Here is a 22,874-nt window from a genome sequence, read left to right on the forward strand (position 1 = left end):
TTCTCTTGTTGCGGAGCAGGGGCTCTAGGTGCACGGGCTTCAGTAGTTGTGGCACACAGGCTCAGTAGTTGTGGCTCGTGGGCTCTAGAGTGCAGGGTCAGTAGTTGTGGCGCACGGGCTTAGTTGCTCCGCGGCATGTGGTATCTGCCCGGACCAGGGCTCGAACCCGTGTCCCCTGCATTGGCAGGCAGATTCTTAACCACTGCGCCACCAGGGAAGCCTTATCCAGACTCTTTTGATCTTTAACAATCTAGACCATAAATGGTTTCTTGCAGTTTTACTTTTAATTTCACTTATTATGGGTGAGACTGAATAAATTTTCATATGTTTACCAGCCTGTATTAGTTTGCTAGGGCTGCTGTAACAAAAGACCACAGAGTCCGTGACATAAACAACAGAAATGTATTGTCTTATTCGGGAAACTAGTAGTCTGAGATCAATGTTTCAGCAGGGTTGGTCCCTTCTGAGGGCTGTGAGGAAGGATCTGTTCCGGGCACCTCCCCTATCTTCTGGTGGGTTGCTGTCAATCCTTGGCGTTCCTTGGCTTGGAGAAGCATATCGCTGTCTTAGTTTTCACACAGTGTTCTCCCTGTGTACATGCCTGTGTCCATATTTTCTCTTTTTATAAGGACACCAGTCATATTGGATTAGGGCCCACCCTAATGACTTCATTTTAACTTAATTACCTTTCTTTTTTTATTTTTTCTGGCCATGCTGCGAGGCATGTAGGATCCTAGTTCCCCCACCAAGGATTGAACCTGTGCCCCCTGCAGTGGAGTCCCAACCACTGGACCACCAGGGAAGTCCCCTTAATTACCTCTTTATAGACCCTATCTCTAAATAAGGTCACATCCTGAGGTACGAAGTGTTAGACTTCACCATATGAATTTTAGGAGGACACAATTAAAGTTAAAACAGAGCCATTTATATTTTCTTAAACTTCATGTATTTAATCCATTTTCCATTGAACATCTAAAAACTGATTTGTAGGATCTTTTCATGTTAGAAAAATTGGTCCTTTCTCTAAGATGATTAGAAATATTTTTCTTAGTTGTTCTTCTTTTGAAGTTTTCTTTTCTTATGAAGATTTTCCTGTAGAGATTTTTATTTTTTATGTAAGTAAATTAATCAATTTCTTGTTTATGGTGCTTCTGAGTTTTCATATTACATTTGAAAAAATCCTCCCTTTACATTTATAAAATGATCCTCCCATGGCTTTCCACTAGTACTTCTATAGTATTAGTGAGTTGTTTTACTTTTATTCATTTGGATTTTTCCTGGTATGCAGTGTGAAATATAAAGCCAACTTTCTTTCTGGATGGCTACTCAGTTTTTTATTACTATTTATTGAATAGTTCATCTTTCCCCATTTATTTGAGATACTGCTTTTTTTTTAAAGTATTTTATTTATTCATTTATTTTTTGGCTGCGTTGGGTCTTCATTGCTGCGTGTGGGCTTTCTCTAGTTGCAGCGAGCGGGGGTTACTCTTTGTTGTGGTGCGAGGGCTTCTCATTGCAGTGGCTTCTCTTGTTGCAGAGCACAGGCTCTAGGCGCGTGGGCTTCAGTAGTTGTGGCACACGGACTCAGTAGTTGTGGCTCGCAGGCTCTAGAGCGCAGAATCAGTAGTTGTGGCGCATGGGCTTAGTTGCTCTGCAGCACATAGGATCTTCCCGTACCAGGGATCGAACCCGTGTCCCCTGCATTGGCAGGCGGATTCTTAACCACTGCACCACCATGGAAGCCCCGAGATACTGCTTTTAATATATAGCACTATGTTCTAAATGTGTTTAGGTCTATTTCTGGATTTTCAGAAAATTTGTCTCTAGTCAACTATTATTAATGAGCCAGTTCTATACTGTTTTAATTAAAAATTTATATTTTACAATCTGGCAGAGCTAGTAAGTACTCTGTTTCAGGATTTTCATATTTCTCTTCATATTTTTTTCTTTTAAAAGATCAACTTGGAGGGAACTGACATATTTATGATGTCTTATATAAGAAATTTATATGACTTTTAATTCAAATCTCCATTTGCATTCAGCAAGCAGTAGCATTTTTTTTTTAATTGAGGTATATTTTCTAGAGAGTAAATTTCATCCTTTTTAGTGGACAGTTCTATGAATTTTGACAAATGAATACAGTTGTGTAATTGCCACTACAATCAAGGTACAGCATTTTTCCATCACTCTCGAAATTTCTCTTGTGCCCCTTTATAGTCAATTTCTCTCCCACCTAGTCCTGGGAAACCACTGACCCAATGTTTTATCCTTATAGTTTGCCTGTTCCAGATTGTCATATAATTGGAATCAGACAGTATAAGCCTTTGCATCTGGCTTTCACTTAGCATAGTGCATTTGAAATTCATTCATGTTGTTGTATCAGTTTCTTTCTTTTTATTGATGACTAATAATCCATTATATGGATGTACTCATTTATCCATTCACCAGTTGAAGTAATTTGGGGGGTTGTTTCCAGTACTGGGTGATTATGAATAATGCAGCTAGAAACATTCATATGCAGGTTTTCCTGTGAATGAAGTTTTCATTTCACTTGAGTAAATACCTAGGAGCGGGATTGCTGGTTGTAGGATAAATTGTATGTTTAACTTTTTTTTTAAAATTTTATTTATTTATTTATGGCTGTGTTGGGTCTTCGTTTCTGTGCGAGGGCTTTCTCTAGTTGTGGCAAGTGGGGGCCACTCTTCATCACGGTGCGCGGGCCTCTCACTATCGCGGCCTCTCTCGTTGCGGAGCACAGGCTCCAGACGCACAGGCTCAGTAGTTGTGGCTCACGGGCCTAGTTGCTCCGCGGCATGTGGGATCCTCCCAGACCAGGGCTCGAACCCATGTCCCCTGCATTGGCAGGCAGATTCTCAACCACTGCGCCACCAGGGAAGCCCTTGTATGTTTAACTTTATGAGAAACTTCCAAACTGTTTTCTGAAGTGACCGGGCCATTTTGCATTCTCACCAGGAATGTAGGAGAGTGCCAGTTGCTTTGCATCCTTGTCAGCATTTGGTGTTGTCAGTTTTTTGGCCTTGGTTTTGTTTTTTAAATTTTAACCATTCTAATATAGGAGTGTAGTGGTATCTTGCAGTCTTTATTTACATTTCTCTCATTATTAATGATGTTGAACAGCTTTTCATGTGTTTGTTATCCACATATCACTTTTCAAGAATATACAATGGAGAAAAGACAGCCTCTTCAATAAGTGGTGCTGGGAAAACTGGACAGCTACATGTAAAAGAATGAAGTTAGAACACTCCCTAACACCATACACAAAAATAAACTCAAAATGGATTAAAGACCTAAATGTAAGTTCAGACACTCTAAACCTCTTAGAGGAAAACATAGGCAGAACACTCTATGACATAAATCACAGCAAGATCCTTTTTGACCCACCTCCTAGAGAAATGGAAATAAAAACAAAAATAAACAAATGGGACCTAATGAAACTTAAAAGCTTTTGCACAGCAAAGGAAACCGTAAACAAGACAAAAAGACAACCCTCAGAATGGGAGAAAATATTTGCAAATGAAGCAACTGACAAAGGCTTAATCTCCAAAATTTACAAGCAGCTCATGCAGCTCAATATCAAAAAAACAAACAATCCAAGCCAAAAATGGGCAGAAGACCTAAATAGACATTTCTCCAAAGAAGATATACAGATTGCCAACAAACATATGAAAGAATGCTCAACATCACTAATCATTAGAGAAATGCAAATCAAAACTACAGTGAGGTATCACCTCACACCAGTCAGAATGGCCATCCAAAAATCTACAAAAAATAAGTTCTGGAGAGGGTGTGGAGAAAAGGGAACCCTCTTGCACTGTTGGTGGGAAGGTAAATTGATACAGCCACTATGGAGAACAGTATGGAGGTTCCTTAAAAAACTAAAAAGAGAACTACCATACGACCCAGCAATCCCACTACTGGGCATATACCCTGAGAAAACCATAATTCAAAAACAGTCATGTACCACAATGCTCATTGCAGCTCTGTTTACAATAGCCAGGACATGGAAGCAACCTAAGTGCCCATCGACAGATGAATGGATAAAGAAGATGTGGCACATATATACAATGGAATATTACTCAGCCATAAAAAGAAACGAAACTGAGTTATTTGTAGTGAGGTGGATGGACCTAGAGTCTGTCATACAGAGTGAAGTAAGTCAGAAAGAGAAAAACAAATACCATATGCTAACACATATATATGGAATCTAAAAAAAAAAAAAAAAGGTTCTGAAGAACCTAGGGGCAGGACAGGAATAAAGACGCAGACGTAGAGAAGGGACTTGAGGACATGGGGAGGGGGAAGGGTAAGCTGGGATGAAGTGAGAGAGTGGCATGGACTTATATATACGCTACCAAATGTAAAATAGCTAGCTAGTGGGAAGCAGCCGCATAGCACAGGGAGATCAGCTCAGTGCTTTGTGACCACCTAGAGGGGTGGGATAGAGAGGAGATATGGGGATATATGTATATGTATAGCTAATTCACTTTATTATAAAGCAGAAACTAACACACCATTGTAAAGCAATTATACTCCAATAAAGATGTTAAAAAAACAAAAAAACACATATCACTTTTCATGAAATGTCTGTGCAAATTTTTCCTCAGTTTTTTAAAAACTAATTAATTTATTTTTGGCTGCATTGGGTCTTCGTTGCTGTGCACGGGCTTTCTCTAGTTGTGGCGAGAGGGGACTACTCTTTGCTGCGGTGCACGGGCGTCTCATTGTGGTGGCTTCTCATGTTGCGGAGCGGGGGCTCTAGGCTCGCGGGCTCCAGAGTACAGGCTCAGTAGTTGTGGCACACAGGCTTAGTTGCTCCGCAGCATGTGGGATCTTCCCAGACCAGGGCTCGAACCCTTATCCCTGCATTGGCAGGCGGATTCTTAACCACTGCGCCACCAGGGAAGTCCCCTCATTTTAAATTGGGTTATTTTCTTATCATTGAGTTTTGAGCTTTTATACAGTTTGAGATTACATCGATTTCCTGCAGTGGCATTTAAAGTTTTCTTTACCTTAATCTGGCACACTTCTTATAAAGTTACTCTTCTGATAAAATTTCAATTATACATATATTTTCATCATATCTCCTGTATGATACACACATACATACATTGCTGTGGAAGTAGCCTGTTGGAGCTGCTCTGAGGCAGCTGCCATGCTGAGAGAGCATGGCCGGAAGGCACAGCACGAACTGGTCCCTTAGGGTCTCTGGGCTCTAGTGGTGAATAATAAAAATGGACAATTGGCATCCAGAAGCATCATCCTGCCACAATGGTCTTGTGGTGTTACTCCAGGGCTCTCTGTTAACAAAGCCCAACATTGTGCTAGCTGGTAATGGAAAAACATTTACACCAGCCAGCTGCAGTGTCATAAAGTAGGGCAAAGAAGGGTGGACTTGGAGCTGAAAGACAACTGATAACAGATATACCTCTAAATGTTTTTTAGGTCATTCCCTCTTCTCTATTTCTACTGTGCACTGCCCTATTCAGTACCTACTTTTCTCATGCCCAATTGCTCTAAGAGCTTCCCAACTGGTCTTCCTGCCTTTATTCTTCTTTTTTTTTTTTAATAAATTTATTTAATTAATTTATTTATTTGGCTGTGTTGGGTCTTTTGTTTCTGTGCGAGAGTTTTCTCTAGTTGCGGCGAGCGGGGGCCACTCTTCATCGCGGTGCGCGGGCCTCACACTGTCGCGGCCTCTCTTGTTGCGGAGCACAGGCTCCAGACGTGCAGGCTCAGTAGTTGTGGCTCACGGGCCCAGTTGCTCCGCGGCATGTGGGATCTTCCCAGACCAGGGCTCGAACCCGTGTCCCTTGCATTGGCAGGCAGATTCTCAACCACTGCGCCACCAAGGAAGCCCCTGCCTTTATTCTTATCTTCCTGAAATCCATGTTCAACAAAGTTGACACAGTGATTTACTTAAAAGTTCAAATTTGACAATGACACTCTCCCACTTAAAATCCCTAAGTCTCTCCTCCTAAATAAAGCATGTTATGTGTTGCTTGTTCTGGTCCCTTCCCACCAACCCTGATGTCAACTTTTAGACTAAAAATGATCCCGTTTTCCCCATCCCTGACATTGCTCACTGGGGAAGGCCCTTGCCCCCCACTTCATCTGGCTAACTCTTGAGTCAGTCAGGAGGGCCCTATTTCCTCCAAGAAGCCTCCCCTGACAACTTCTCTTCCCCAAGTCTGGATTAAGTACCCATCCTCTTTGCTCCCATAAATCCATTTATTCATTCATCTAAAGAATATTTGTGCTCTTGGGACTTCCCTGGTGGTCCAGTGGTTAAGAATCTGCCTTCCAATGCAGGGGACGCTGGTTCGATCCCTGGTTGGGAAACTAAGATCCCACATGCCGCGGGGCAACTAAGCCTGCGTGCCCCAACCACTGAGCCTGCGCACTCTAGGGCCCACGCACCAGAACTAGAGAGAAGCCCGACTGCTGCAACAAAGAGCCCGCGCGCTGCAACTAAGACCTGATGCAGCCAAAGATAAAAATAAATAAATATTTTTTAAAAAAGAGTATTTGTGCTCTATGTTCCAGGCAATGTGCTACATGGTTCCTGCTATAGTATAGTATTGTATGAATCTTAATTGTGAACTTCAAGGTGTGCTAAACAAAAGGAATGGAGTTCTATGACAGCTTTTAATAAAGGAATTTAAGTTGGGCAGTAAGTGCCAGTTTCTCTTAGAAAGTGATGCTTAAGCTGAGAGATGAACAAGGAAAGGGGGAAGGGGATATTCTAGCAGAGAAAACAAAATCAAAGGCCTCACGAGAAGAGGATCTGAAAAGCCAGTGGAGTCAAAGCACAAAGAGTGGTGTGCGTGAAAAAACGGCTAGAGAAACAGGCAGGGGCCAGAAAATGAAAGGCTGTGGCCATGTTAATGATTTTGGCTAAGTCAAGGACATTTGAACATGGACTAGATACTATGAAGGAAGTGTTAATTTTTTGAAGATGTGATATTGCTGTGGTTATGTTAAGAAGTAGAAGTTCTTAATTTTTTAGAGATTCATAATGAAATGCCTAGGATTTGCTTCAAAATAATTCAAGGGAGATAGGAAAAGTTGGTGGGCCAGAGATGAAACAAGATTGACCATGTGTCAGGACTTCCCTGGCGGTCTAGTGGTTAGGACTCCACACTTCCATTGCAGGGGGCACGGGTTTGATCCCTGGTTGAACTAAGATCCTGCAAGCAGCGCGGTGCAGAAAAAAAAAGAAAAAAAAAAAAAAAGATTGACCATGTGTTGATGATGGTTGAAATTGGGTGACGGGTACATGAGGATTTATTATTTTACTCTACTTTTGCACATGATTAAAATTTCTGGGACTTCCCAGGTGGCGCATTGGTTAAGAATCCACCTGCCAATGCAGGGGACATGGGTTCAAACCCTGGTCCGGGAAGATCCCACATGCCGTGGAGCCACTAAGCCCGTGTGCCACAACGACTGAGCCTGTGTGCCACAACTACTGAAGCCCACACACCTAGAGCCCGTGCTCCACAACAAGAGAAGCCACCATAATGAGAAGCCCACGCACCGCAACAAAGAGTAGCCCCCACTTGTTGCAACTAGAGAAAGCCCACGTGCAGCAACAAAGATCCAACGTAGCCATAAAAAATAAATTTATTAAATAACAAATAAAATTTCCAATAACTTAAGAGAAAAAAGAATGTTTTTTATTCTAAGAGCAGTGAGAAGATATGAAGTGTTCTAGGTAACAACACTGGCACACTCAGATTTTAATTTTAGAAACATCACTCTTGGCTTTAATGCAGAGATCAGATTGAAAGGGAGCCACAGTGGCTGATGGAAACCATTTTAACAGACTTTTGCAACGGTTCAAGAAAAGAGATGACGGTTGGACTAAGGAGGCAGAAATGGGGATAAGTCAAAGGATGCAAGAGCCATTTTGGAGAACTCAGAGGAACTGATACTGAGATAGGGAACAATCCAAGAGGACATGCTTGGTGATAGGAGAGGAAGATCATAGGCTTAGTGTTGGACAAGTTACAGTTGCGGTTGTCTTTCAGGTATCTATGTGGGAATTTCAAGGAAGCAGTATGGAGATTTTAGAGAAAGCTGATACTAAGTTGGGAATCAGTGGCATGTCATAGCTGATCCTTGAAGTGTGATTACTCTATCTTTGCATAGATTAAAGGAAGTTTGGTGTGAGAGGAGAACCCTGGGTTGAGAGTTAAACCCCTTAAACATTTAATGACAGGGAAAAGGATGTGCTAGAAAGGAGACAAAATGCTGGCTAGGAATTTGGTGGGGGAGGGGAGAGAGAGAGGGAAGGAGGTAGCAATGGTCAGAGGAGGAAAAATAATGTGAATTTGTGAAAAGCTAGAAGGGAGTGGTCAAGTGTCTAGTTTTTCTGAGTCAAGATAAAGACAAAAAATTGCCCATTTAATCTAGTGACATATAGGCACTGGTGATTTTTCAAGGGCTTTATGGAGTGATGAGGGCAAATGAGAGACTAATGGGTTGAGAATGAGGCTTGAGCAATTGGAAGCAAACTTCTTAAAAGAACTCTGGCTGTGGTGGTAAGGGGAGGATGGAGCTGGAAGGGGAGGGAGGGATGCACTTTCATTTTTAGGTTGGGAAGTATTTGTTGCATGTTCAAATGTTAATGGGAAGGATCACATTGAAGGGGAACAGCTGAATACAAAGGAGAGAAAAGCCATAATTCACAGTGTGAGATTCCTGAGAAGTAGCAGGAGACAGGATTGAAGACAATGGGACTGCCCTAGTTATGAGGAAAGATATCTATCTCCTCTAGTATAAGTCTCTAGGCGGGAAGTGAGCTGAGGGAGTTTCTCTCATATAGTTTCTCTTTGCCACCTCCCCGCACCTAAAATAGGAAAGGTAATCTACTAATGAGGGAGAAATAGAGGGTTAGGATTTGAAAAAAAATTAAAGTCTGAATAGCCAAAGAAAGTCTTAAGTTGGAGATAATGAATTTAGAGAGAGTAAGTCTAAATTTTTTGTATGCTCCATCAAATGCTCTGATGCAGTCCCCAAACAGTGGAGTTTACCAAAGGTACCACGTACACCTGTCACCGTACTTACTGCTTTTAATGTATCCATTTGACTGTCTCTCCCTCAGTAAACTAAATTGAGAGCAAGTACACATTTTAGTTGGCTTCATACCTCTAACTCCTGATTTAATGCCTAGCTCAATATGGGTTCTCAGGTATTTGTTAAATGTAAAAAATAAGGCTCCTGCCTTTATTTCCAGCAAAAGTTAAAGGGAAATTCTCCTAGCTGCTGTGCTTATTATTTACGTAGGATTATTCTGAGTGCTTTACGTGAATTAACTCATTTAAATCACAAAATAACCCACTGGGTAGGCATTACTACATTTTCCATTTTTCAGATGAAGAACCATAAGCACCTAAAGTAACTTTACAAAGTTCCACAGGAGGTAAGTGGCAGAGCTAGGATATGAAGCCAGAAACTCTATCAAAGGGACCACTGTATGAATTTGCTCTTAAGGCCTCTGCAACACTGAACAGGAAAAAATGAGTAAACACCATGGTGATTATCAGAACTGTTTAGATCAGGACTAGATAAAACTGAGGGACTTCCTTGGGCTTGCTCCTAATTATTTCCAGCATCTAAAAATTTGTATAATTACTAGTCTGGTAGAAGAAAGCTTATGTAATTATTTTAATCAAAGAACACTGCAGGGCTTCCCAGGTGGCGCAGTGGTTGAGAATCTGCCTGCCAATGCAGGGGACACGGGTTCGAGCCCTGGTCTGGGAAGATCCCACATGCCGCGGAGCAAATGGGCCCGTGAGCCACAACTGCTGAGCCTGCGCGTCTGGAGCCTGTGCTCCGCAACAAGAGAGGCCGCGATAGTGAGAGGCCCGCGCACCGCGATGAAGAGTGGCCCCCGCTTGCTGCAACTAGAGAAAGCCCTCGCACAGAAACGAAGACCCAACACAGCCATAAATAAATTAAAAAAAAAAAAAAAAAAAAAACGGACACTGCAACATCAATAACCAAAAAGCATTCTAATAATTTCATACTATAGACTAAAACAGTAATCACTTACCTTTATGGATACTTTCTTTGTAAAAACACTATTATGATGCAAAGATATTTCAATAAATCACACATTTCAAAAAATTAATTGCATCAATAGTATTATATATTAGGTTACCCCCTGCTTTATATTATGGAAGGCTGGTATTTGAAAGACACATGATGATGCATTGCAATATCCTGTGTCAGATTATCCAGATCTGACATTGGGTAAATATCAAAAGTGAAAAAAGGGAATAAAGAAATGAGCATTCATCTGGCAATGAACGCCTTCCTACAGAAAGCATTCTAAACTTCAGATGCAATGAGGCAAACTGAAAAATTCCAATTGAAGAGTTTTAGAAATAGTCACTACTATCAGTTCATGTGAGAGGTTGTACTGTAATCACAAACCTTTATTGAGTGTCCACAGAACTCATGGCACTTTCATGGGGTTTACAGAGCTTTATTTGCTGACTTTGGCCCTTAAGAAGCTTACAATTTAGTGGAAAGACTAAAATGCAGATGTGATAGAGCAGTGACTGAACAGACTCTACAGACTGAAAAATTACCATCGGTGTAAAACACACACTGCAAAGTGAGAGCTAATGGCAAGGGTAGTAGACGGTACTGGATATATTTGGCTTCCTGAAGGAGACAGATATCTGGAATGTTCAAGGTATGTAAAGTGGTTGAGAAATCACTTGAGAAGACACTTCCTATCTGCTACCTCTAGCTTTCTTTACTCTCTGCAGCTGGGAAGAGCCGCAAAAAAGAGTTACCCGGGGATAGAGAGAACAGGGAAACAAAATTTCAGTACATCACTAGTTGACTCAGACTGGAACAAAGTTACTATTTAGGTACCTTCACAGCTCCTTAACAGCTTTCCTATAACCATCTTAAACAGGTTCAAGGGGGAAAAAAAAAGATAAAACCAGTTTCTCTGCATCAGTTATACGGTTACATAGATTGGGCATCTTGTAGATGGGAGCTACTAGATTTGAGGCAGAATGTAATTTGTTTATGGAGGGAGCACACTGGCAAGTACAAAGGGAAATGGTTGGAGATAGAAAATAGCCATAATAGGTAATAGATAAATTTTACGTTAATGAGTTGGACAGGGGGACAACCCCTGAGAAACAAGAAGTACGGCAGTAAGGCAGGAGAGACTAAGGGTATGTCGATTGCTTCCCAACCCCACAACTATGAGCCAAAATGACTTTTGGCTGTGTGGCATGTGGGATCTTAGCGCTCCGGCTGAGAAGGGAACCTGTGCGCCCTGCAGTGGAAGCACGGAGTCTTAACCACTGGACCGCCAGGCGTTTTCCCTGTTTTTGTTTTTTTTAAGATAAGAGAAATACCCTCCTAAGCTGAGTCCAAGTGTTGGATATTAGCATTATAGTATCCAATTACAAAATCAGTAAAAAGGTAACCATGTAGAAAATATGGGGGAAAGGTGGCTCGGAATGCTCAAAAACCAGAGGACTAGAGAGGATGGGACACTTAATGAATGATCTGGAAGTAGGATTCATGCTTGAATAACAAAAAGAAATGAAAAGGTTATAAAAAATCTTCTTCACGAAGAATAAAACTGGAAGAACTGACAGTCTGGAAAAACTCAGTTAACCTGGAGTAAACATATTTAGAGCTGCAAAGATGCAAAACTTGTGGAGAGAAGGTGGAAACTGGGCCAACAATGTAAGTGATAAGAGAGGAGAGCAGGGACTTCCCTGGTGCACAGTGGTTAAGAATCCACCTGCCAATGCAGGGGACATGGGTTTGAGCCCTGGTCCAGGAAGATCCCACATGCCACGGAGCAACTAAGCCCATGCACCACAACTACTGAGCCTGCGCTCTAGAGCCCACGTGCCACAACTACTGAGCCTATGTGCCTAGAGCGCGTGCTCTGCAACGAGAAGCCACCGCAATCAGAAGCCCGTGCACCACAACTAAGAGTAGCCCCTGCTCGCCACAACTAGAGAAAGCCTGCACCCAGCAACGACGACCCAACGCAGCCAAAGATAAATTAATTAATTAAAAAAAAAAAAAAGAAAAAAAGACAGGAGTGCAGGCGTCTGGTAAGAGGTAAATCAGAAAGAATCTGCAGGGCAGTATTTACTTTCCTCCACACTCAGCTGCTCTTATACACCAAGTAGCAGCTGCCAAGTCAATTTTATAAACAGTACATCCTGGCATGGACATCCTGAACCAAATTTGTCACCTAAAGGGCCTGAATTTAGAATATTCAAAATTAATGGAACTGCTTAGATAAGTCTTAAGAGAAAAAACATTCAATCTACCTTCCTGTATATTATTGACGTGATAGTTAATATACGTGACACTACAGTTCAGTTGCTTCTGATCACACTGGAATATAGGCTTTACAAATCTTCATTTTTTTCATATTCCTTTAACTTAGGAATTAACTCATTACAATAAGACTATAAATGTGCACTGTGATTTTATTTAAAGGCATATATGCATAATTTCATTACTTATATTTTTAAAGAGTATACACTTCAATAATGTGCTTATTTGTTAAAAAGAAAAACCATTTTCTCCTTAAATGTTTAAAATGTTGTTTAAGAAGTAAATAATCCGTTAAACCTCAGGCGTTAACTAGTAACTTTTTTGATTCAAGCTAAATTGGCCTGTTTGTAGTTCACCTTCTTAATATCCATAATGAAAGATCAATTTTTGGAAACTCAAAGAAATCAAATACAGTGGACCCTTGAACAACATGGGTTTGAACTGCCTGGGTTCACCTATACATGGACTTTTATCACTAAATATGCACTACAGTACTTCATTATCTGTGGCTGGTTGAATCCTTGGATGTGGAACCACGAATATGAGGGCCAACAGTAAAGTTATGAGGATTTTCGATTTTTGACTGTGCGGAGGGCCGGCACCCCTAACCCCAGCTTTGTTCAAGGGTCTAGCTACACAGCACTTATATTGTACTTAACAATTACTTACATGGCATTTACACTGTATTAGGTATCACAAGTAATCTAAAGATGATTTAAAGTACAGTTGACCCTGTAGTATGTATTTAGTGAAAAAAAAAATTGGCATTTAAGTGGGCCTGCAAAGTCCATACTGTTCAAGGGTCAACTGTAATTTCAAAACTCACAAGCTTCTCTAAGAATTAGTGTTAGCCATTCCTCAAAATAACAGATATGAAAAGCTGCATAAACATTTTTCTGCATTGGCTCACAAATTTAAATGAACTCAGTTTTAGAACAGTAATTGAAAGCATAGCTTCAATGGTGTGGAAGGTACAATCTGGGTCTTCTCTAGCCCTTAGTAGCTGTCTGGCCTTGATCAAGTCACTTCTTCGCAACTCTATCATCTGAACTGCGGGACTGGGACAGTTCATTCATATTCTGAAATTCAGACTCCCACAGAACCCCTAAAACTGTATGTATATGCATTTTGGAAGGAAGCCGGTCCAAAGTTTTCATTAGAGTCTCACAGGTAACCTTCATCTAAAAATAAGCTTGCAATATATCAGGTGATCACTTCTAAACTGCTCCAGCTCTAAATACTAATATTTCTTTGTGGTATAGGAACTCTAAGGTGGCTCTCAAGATTCCCTGGTGATTATACCCTTTATAAACTCCTTTACTCAAGTGTTGGCAGGATACGTGAATATGATGGATATCATTCTGTGATTAGGCTATGGTATAAGGCAAAGAGGAAGGGATGTTGCAGGTATAATTAAGGTACTAATCAGTTTGGCTTTGGGTCAATCAAAAGGGAGATTATAATGGGTGGGCCTGATTTAATCAGGCAAGCCCTTTAAAAGAGAGCTTAGGGCCTTCGCTGAGATCAGATTCTCCTGCAGGCCTTGAATAAGCAAGCTGCCATGAGTCCTGCATCTGTAAGAAAATTATTCTATAAAATCATTTGGCCTATTATAACCTCACTGGCTTACTTTGAACCAGGTTTTTGTTTACTAAGAAACATGAATTATGCAAAGTACTATTATGTCCACCTTCTGGTAACTTAAGCCATTTGTAAAAACCATGCTTTGTATGCAATCTATTTGGAACCATATGTTGTAGTTACAGAAATACTTAAAATATAGCTCAAGTTGTCTCTCTCAGTCCATTTTGCTGGAGGGGTGAAGGAAGGTCAAAATCTTGGTTTGGACAGGGAGAAAGTAGAAGCAAAGATGGTGTCACCTGAACAAATTCAGTCAGTTAGATTATTAATACATCTATACTGAAATTGAATAATTTAAGAAATTTCTTCTGTAATGTTGGGTCTATATCAAAAGCTTATGAAAGACAAGCAAACATAAGCCACTGAGTTACTCTTAACTTGACACTAATATATAAAAAAATCCACACAGCACAGACACACGCCCCATGTAAAACATTGCTTTGAGTTTTAATGTTTATTTCCCCAAGACAGCCTAGCCTGCACTCTACTTGGATAAATTTTACAAGCTAGTTTTCTGCTGCTTCTAGTTTTAAACTTTAACCATGTTTCTGATGACAAGGAATGCTGCAAAAATACTCTAGTTCAACAAAGAGTTATGATCACAAAATAATTTTTATCCATTCTACAGTGTTTCAGAATTACCAGTTGATTTTTAAACACAAAGTAGATATAGATGCTAATGGTGGCTAATCTGGTATGTTTCTTATAGCAAACTGTTGTTCATGCAACACTTGTGCTCAAAGGGGAAGGCACAGGATTTCCTACAATGAGCCACCTTATAAAGAGTTCTTTTTGTACAAATTAATTTATGTCACATTTAATTTAGTGTGCATAACCTCGAAACTGAGGTATTATTCCAATTTATAAAAACCACTTGCATAACTTTTATGCAAGTTTTAAAAATACAAAGGTTTCTCCCTAAAGTGGCTCAAAATAGATTGTTCATGGCTGCCTACATCTAAGATAAAAAGATTCTAAAACAATTGAACAGATTAGGCATATTATTAAAGGTGTTCAAACCATTACTTGATTTGTACATCTACTCAAACCTCTTCATCGGTCTTTATTCAGCAGTACATATGCACCAAATTCCATTTTAGAAGTTTCCATATCATTTTCATAGAAAACAAAGTTTGAAAACAAGTAACATTTAAACACAGCACGGTATTCTACCACAACTGAAACTTTTTTCTTCTTCTTCTTTACAGGACTCAACAAAATCTAAAAATGAACTAGGCTGTAGATTTACCTCATGCAAAGATCTTTATGTTATCTCTGAAAATGAAAAGGATGGCTTTTTAAAGCACATTTTACTGTTTTATACTATTATGGTAACTTGTGTACTGCAACACAGTCTATTTTGAGGGAAATTTATGATTTTTTTTCATGCAAAAATCTACACAAATTAGTTTTGATGATATGGAAAGCTTTTCATAGCATCAAACATTCATCTGGTGCAAATGCACAGGGAAACCTTCCTGAAAGTTTTCTGACTTGAGAAGCAACTAAAAAGCCGTACTAGGTAAAGTAAATAAAAACTAAAAACAAAACAAAAACCCCACAAAAAAAAACCTAAAAACAAAACAAAAAAAAACCTAAAAAAAAAAAAACCCACAAAAAAAAAAAAGAGAGAAAAAAAAAAAAGGAGGGGTGGGAAAAGGGAAGAAGGGAAATAGAAAACACAGGCTGCAGAGTACACCAATGTCTGCTGCTGAACTGGTCTTTGTTTTCATGTCCAGTGTACAGTAACACTTATGATCTCACTTTGATGATTTACTAGGTTTGTTATCAGCCCCCTGAAGGCAAATCAAGCTTGCATGCGTTCACATACAGCACAATCATACTCTCGTACACAGTCACTCCACGACTAGGAGTCTGCTTCATGAATGAAGAGCCCTAGATTTCAAAGATGAACCTGGCTCTCTATCACTGAGCCAGACATTCATTCAACATTGTCCATTCACACACTGCTTCATAGCAAGGCCTGGGCTCATTTTCCTTTGACTTATATGGGCATCCTATTCTCTTTTATGCTTACAAGGCTTGAAGATGACATTACTGCACTTTCCCCTCAGCTGATATAATGTCAATGCTCCTCCTCAGGCACTGAAGATCTGTGACCTGTAGCCCTTTTACTCTGAACAACCTAAATAAGCATTCATGTAAAGTTTTCGTTACATTTTGCCACTCATTCTCACTCGCACCCACTCGCCATCTTGACCTCATTTGGGCATTTGCTGTGATTCCAAATGAAATCTTCACATTTTCTTTCCCGATTTAATGCAGCAGCAGATCCCATGAGCCAAGCTTGATGGATCAAACCTTTTTATATATATGTGTATATATATATATATCTCAGTGCTGCATTGTACCTAACCTCCACAACATCTTTCTAAAACTGGAACCCTTCTGTTGGTACATTGGCAGATGAATTGAAACCAAATGTTCCACCTTGTATTGCCTCTGGAACAAGGCTAGGATCTTCTTCAATCTAAGGGAAAAAAGGAAAAAGAAAGTGATAATTAGTTTTAAAAAAAATAGCATTGTAGTACTATTTCCATTTAAAAAGTATGGGAGGGCTTCCCTGGTGACGCAGTGGCTAAGAATACGCCTGCCAATGCAGGGGACACGGGTTCGAGCCCTGGTCCCGGAAGATTCCACATGCCGCAGAGCAACTAAGCCCACAACTACTGTGGGCCACAACTACTGAGCCTGTGCTCTAGAGCCCACGAGCCACAACTACTGAAGCCCACGCGCCTAGAGTCCGTGCTCCGCAACAAGAGAAGCCACCGCAGTGAGAAGCCCGTACACCGCAACAAAGACCCAACGCAGCCAAAAATAAATAAAATATTAAAAAAAAAAAAAGTATGGGAGATGATGGGTGCCAACACTGTCCTACCACCCCTTTAGAAACCTGAAACACTTTATAAAGGCTTTGTCTTAAGGGATGCCAAAAAGAGAGGAAACTTAAGAGAATATGCAAAACGTATATCTTCTGAAAGAATGAAAGAGAAGTAATACACTGGAGATGGTCCTACATCTCAAACTCAGAGAGTATACTCACTGTAATGCTACCACTTTTGGAGAGTAAGTGTATTCTTTGGTTAATCTTTTAATAGCAATTGGAGACAAATGACTTTTGAGCTTAAAGTAGTAAAATAATAGCTCTGCTAAAAATGTATAATATTCTTTCTATATGCCTTATATCTAAAGGTTGAAATACCACAAAATTATGCACCTATAGTGTAGTTCCTATAAATAGGCACATCATCTTTATTATTCTTTTCATGATGCAACAGAGTAAACAAGACCTGCACACTGAAGTATCAGAAATCATAAGGCCTTATATAAGGTATACCTAATTATCAATTAGGACTTCTAAAAATCCAACTTTAAGACATGTGACAAAAACTACCTTTAAAAAAGTATGCTTTTCAACTAGTATTATATTCTAAATAGGACTTAGCTTGATAATCTGTAATTCTTCTTTAGTATTATCCTTGTCAAGTTAATGCTCAAATCATGCATGCTTAACAAAATATTTAATAACATTCCATTTTTTTTTTTTTGAAAGGTTGAGAAAATCATTCAAGAGATCCACTGGTGGTTCTATCTATAATCACTATAATTTTCTAAGAAACAACTGCTTTAATTTTACATTTAACTTTCCCAAAGAGGCGATACTAAAAATAATTCTTTAATTTCAACTACCACATACTGACAATCTGAAGACACTCTTCTGGACTATACCTTACATTACATAGTAATATATATATATTATTATAAGTACAAGAAATACTTATGTTTCTTGATAATTTTTTTCATTTTATCTATTTATCTTTGTATTAGTTTTTGGTCACCAACTAAAAATAACAGTGACAATATATTCAAATACAGACTAACTAATTATTGTCATAATGGATTTATTATAGGATATACTAGTTTCACTGTTTTGTTTATAAAGACATCAAGGGAAAATAAAGCCTGATTTATCCACTGTCAAAAAATTCTTATCTTTTTTTTTTTTTTGCCATTAGAGCTAGTACTACTTTTTAATACCTTGAAGGACTTTAAAATACTGAAATATTTGTACTTCTGAAATAAGTAACATTACTGTCATGTACCTATTTCAATTCCATTCCCCCAAAATATATACATATATGTCCTAGCTTACATTTCATCCAGACTTATGTTTATACATAAAACTAAGAAAATTATAAAATTATTAAATACATCATCTGAAGAGAAGAACTGATCAATGATCTCATAGGCCAATTTGTAGATGTCTTCATTTTCATGATTTTGAAGTTGTTCAATTTTCTCCAGTCCTGTAAGAAATTTTATGAAGTGAAATAATGGTAATATTTAAAAAGCAGTGACAAAAAAGTTACAATAATCTTGGGAACACAAAATCCAATTTTGAGGAATCTATTCTAAAGGTGAATCTTATAAATAATAAGGTTTTATGCACAAAGATATAGCATATTTATCTTAAAAAATTATCTGAGTGTCTAACTACATATAAACATAAGCAATGGGACATCTATCTACTCAGCAGAATAACTACACACATCAGTGTTTATAAAGAGTAATAACATGTAAAATTGCTTTGTTAAAAGCTAAAAGCTGGGAGATCCCTGGTGGCCAGGTGGTTAGAACTCTGGGCTTTCACTGCTGTGTGGCTCGGATTCAATCCCTGGTCGGGGAACTGAGATCCCACAAGCCATGTGGCATGGCCAAAAACAAACAAACACACACACATCCCCAAAGAGGCAAGGAAAAAAAAAGTTAAAAGCAAATTCCTTCTAATTTGTAGCATCTGCCAAGTTTTTCTAGTGAGCATTTAGGAAAAAAACTTTTAAGTACTCGTGATTAATAAATATGAATGTTAAGACAGCTATTAAAGTATAATGAAAAATGATCAAGATCAACCACACTATTTCAGGGGAAAAGGGAATTTTCCCTGTAAATATTAATAAATTTATTAAATCATAGGCAGAATATATAAACTTAACCTACTGATATGCAAACTGGGTATTGTTTTGCTTTATAGGGGTAATAATTAATTTTAAGGCCTCTGAATTAAAGTGAAATTGCCCTGTCACGAGTGTTCTTCCTTTATCTATTCTTTAAGTGGAGAAGTTGTTCTGGGCATGTTTCTCACTTTTCACACTCTCTTTATGGGGCCCTTCCATGAAAAAGTTTAACTACTACATATAGGCTGAGGATTTATAAATCTATGGCTTCATTTCTTTTCTGAGCTTCACATGTTGAAAATCTTAAACATGTATGATAATTCCACAAGGATATTTCACAGGTACCTAAAACTCAAACTATCCAAAACACAATTTGTTATTTGCTATTTAAATAAATTGTTATAAATTTATTTAAATAAATTTAAATAAATTTGTTAAATATTTAACAAATTTGCAATTTGTTACTTGTAATTTTTATTCTTCATTTACACTGTTTATTATACCGTATTCTTATTGGTGATATTCAACAACAGTTTGAAATCTGAGAGACAGACTAATAAGTTCCCCTTACCCTCAATACTCTATAATCAAATCTCAAAAACCTTAAAGTCTATCCATTTCTTGAATCTTGTCATCTCCCCTTTTTCTCTATTATCACTGCCTTCATTTATTGTGGCCTCACCACAATATATGGAAACCACCTAGGTGGTTTCCTGCTTGTCTCTAATGGTTCCATTCCCCTCATACCCATGGCTCCATTTAAACACATCAATTCACTAGGTAAGATCTTCCAATGGCTTGTCATACCCTACAGCAGAATCCTTTGGGAAGTTTGTAAGATACATATTCCTAGGGCTCGCCTCCAGTGAGACAGGCAATGCTCAAGATCTATATTTTTATTTTAATATATAAAAATAAATTTTTAATAATTAAAATGTTTATATGGTAAAAGAAAAAAACATACAAGTAGGAAAATTTTTTAACAATGCCTGCTTTTAATTTTTCTGGTACTCCCTTCCTAATTATTTCCCTAACAGTATTCCCCATGTCCTGTTCCCAACTTGATAATTATGCATTTTTTGTTGTTGTTCTATTTGTCACTTTAGTAACTTTAAAAATACTTACTTCTTACTAATTTTCAAGCCTCTGAACTCTACTAAGGAAGCTGAAGATACTGGTTCTCCTACTCTTAGTTACCTCTCCCTCCTTTCATTTACTTCTCAACTTCTATCACAAAGATCTTTACTTTTATGCTTATCCAGGTTGATAACATTTACATGTTATTCCACAGCCACATCTGAGACTTCCATGTTCTGTCTACATGTTAATCCTAAGGGTTGAAAGCTGAGACGTGTTGTTTACCTTCCTGGTGGCTCTGGTACACTGCCAGATTTGGGAACCACTGCCCTGAAGTATATGCTGTGCTACAAAGCTTCTAAGACTGCAGGGGCCTGGTCAATGGCTAAGTCTGCAGCCTTATCTGTTGGCAGTTTCTACCTCATATTTTGTGATTCAGCAACACTAAACTACTTATAATTTGCTGAATGCTATTTCTCACCTCAGACTTTGCTCATGGTGTTATTTCTGCCTGGAACACCTTTCATCCCTTTTTACTTTATTAATCCTTATTCATCTCTCAAAATCCAGCTCAGGTGTCACTTCCTGCTTCTTCCAGGATGGATTAGGGTATTTCCTTTTGTTGTACATTTCTATTAGGGTAATTAGCACATTAAATCAGTTCATATTTATCTCCACGACTAGACTACATGCCTTGAGGGCAAGGACTGTGTCTTGTTTACCACTGTCTTCCCAGTACCTTAGCACAGTGCCTGTTCAATACACGGCAACAATTCAGTTACCTAAGCATATGCAAGAAGCTGAGCAGGACTGCAGATATAGAATACAGTATTTACTTTATTCTGTTACTTGATTATCTAAGACAGAAAAATACAGAAGTGCTGTATTAGTTAGAAAATAAAAGTAGTTACAAAAAGAACATTAAAATGTGGAATAATACCAATAGCTTATAATAAACTTACCTCCACATTCCTCTATAAGATTGGCTATGGTTTCTGCCTCATCTTCAGCCATTTTTAATATATTACTTAGTCCATCGAGTACTACTTGCACAACTTGTGCATCTTTTACAGTCAGCAAATTGCAAAAAGGTGGGATAACATTTTGTTGGATTAGGTAGGCCACCTGAAGAATGAAAATACCATGATATGATACGTGTTAAGTGAACTTCATTCGTGCACCCTATTATCTCACTGGAATAATTTTTTTTTAAATTTTCATTACTATTTATTTATTTATTTATTTGGCTGCATTGGGTCTTCATTGCTGCGTGCAGGCTTTCTCTAGTTGCGGTGCGCGGGCTTCTCTTGTTGCGGAGCATGGGCTCTAGGCACGCGGGCTTCAGTAGTTGTAGCACCCGGGCTCAGTAGTTGTGGCGCACGGGCTCAGCTGCTCCGTGGCATGTGGGATCTTCCCGGACCAGGGCTCGAATCCATGTCCCCTGCATTGGCAGGCGGATTCTTAACCACTGCGCCACCAGGGAAGTCCTCACTGGAATAATTTTGACTTTAAAATCTTGAATATGGAAATATGACCTCACCTCTCACATGTTAAGTTAGACTACATTAATCTAACCTTCTTTTCTTTTTAATGTAGTATGTTTATTTTTCATGAACTTAGAAAAAAAAACTAAAGTGAAAATGAAGGAATCACTCAACTTCATATGACACATTTCTTTGCCATAAGGAGTACTTCCTTCAGAGATCCTTTCTAACATTAAGAAATTATGAAATCAGTTAAGAGGCTGGATGATTATTTTTTTAAAACTACAATTGTTCAATGTGAGAGCATCCTCTCTTTGCTATAACATTTAGCACTCATATATACCTGGCCACCTCTCAATTTGCTATTCTATTGGTTCCATAAAATTTGCAAAATATTCTTCTATCATTTTTTTATTTAGTTATTTCCACATATTGTATTTATATTCTGCTCTGTATTCATATTTGAGTGGATTCACTGGTCACCACCAGTCTATAGCTTATTTGTGACAATTATCAGCTCCAAATTCATCCTTTTTTACTTGTCTGTGAAACATATCTGGGACCTTTTTTTTTTTTTAGTTTTGGCTGCACGGGTCTTAGTTGCGGTATGTGGGTTTTCTCTTCTCTAGTTGTGGCGCTCGGGTTCCAGAGCACGCGGGCTCAGAGTTTGCGGCAGGCTCTCTAATTGAGGTGCACGAGCTCAGTAGTTGTAGTGCAACTACATCATGTAGTTGTAGTGCATCGAACCCACGTCCCCTGCATTGTAAGGAGGATTCTTTACCACTGACCACCAGGGAAGTCCCCCATATCTGGGTCCTTTAAAACTCATTTTCTTTCGCCAGTTGGCACAATGTTAAGCTTTGTCACCTGCACAACTATGAGAGTTAAGTGTCTCTTTATATTTTATGCACTAGGCACCTCACATTGTTCACCCTAGTTCTCAGTCCCTGCTTTCTGGTTGAGTTTACTTCCTTGTTTGGTTTGCTGCCAGACAATTTTTGTTGTTGTTCATTTGTAAGGAGAATCTGTGAGGCAGTTTCATTCTGCCCTATTAACCTAAAAAGTCTTGTTTTTTTTTAACACTGTTAAAAAACAAAAAAAACAACCCTGACCGTAAGTGCTTCATCTTACCACGGATTAGAAAATTCTTGTAGGCCAAGAAGCTGGAAAGAAAACACTTCACATCTACGAAATATAACTAAAGGAAGTCAAGGTGACACTTTTATATATCACAGAATGCCTGTTATCTTGCTATTATCTTAAATTATGATTTACTAAAATCTAAATCTTAGAATTATTGGTACTGTTACTTTATCAGTTTTGAGAAATAAATAAGAGC

General features: G+C 38.8%; 1 protein-coding gene across 1 annotated transcript in view; it reads right to left on the minus strand.

Moving 5' to 3' along the window:
- Positions 1-16,388: 16,388 nt before the first annotated feature.
- The window catches only part of KPNA4 (karyopherin subunit alpha 4), a 53,616-nt gene continuing 47,130 nt past the window's right edge, over positions 16,389-22,874 (minus strand). The window contains exons 15-17 of the mRNA XM_059920470.1: positions 21,014-21,176; positions 18,232-18,326; positions 16,389-16,489 (exon numbers count right to left, since the gene is read on the minus strand). Of these exons, the coding sequence (XP_059776453.1) occupies positions 16,391-16,489; positions 18,232-18,326; positions 21,014-21,176 (357 nt within the window). The 3' untranslated portion in view covers positions 16,389-16,390. The remainder of the gene's footprint in view (positions 16,490-18,231; positions 18,327-21,013; positions 21,177-22,874) is intronic.

This window comes from Balaenoptera ricei, chromosome 4 (genome assembly GCF_028023285.1).
Source record: "Balaenoptera ricei isolate mBalRic1 chromosome 4, mBalRic1.hap2, whole genome shotgun sequence".
Taxonomy (NCBI): Eukaryota; Metazoa; Chordata; class Mammalia; order Artiodactyla; family Balaenopteridae; genus Balaenoptera; species Balaenoptera ricei.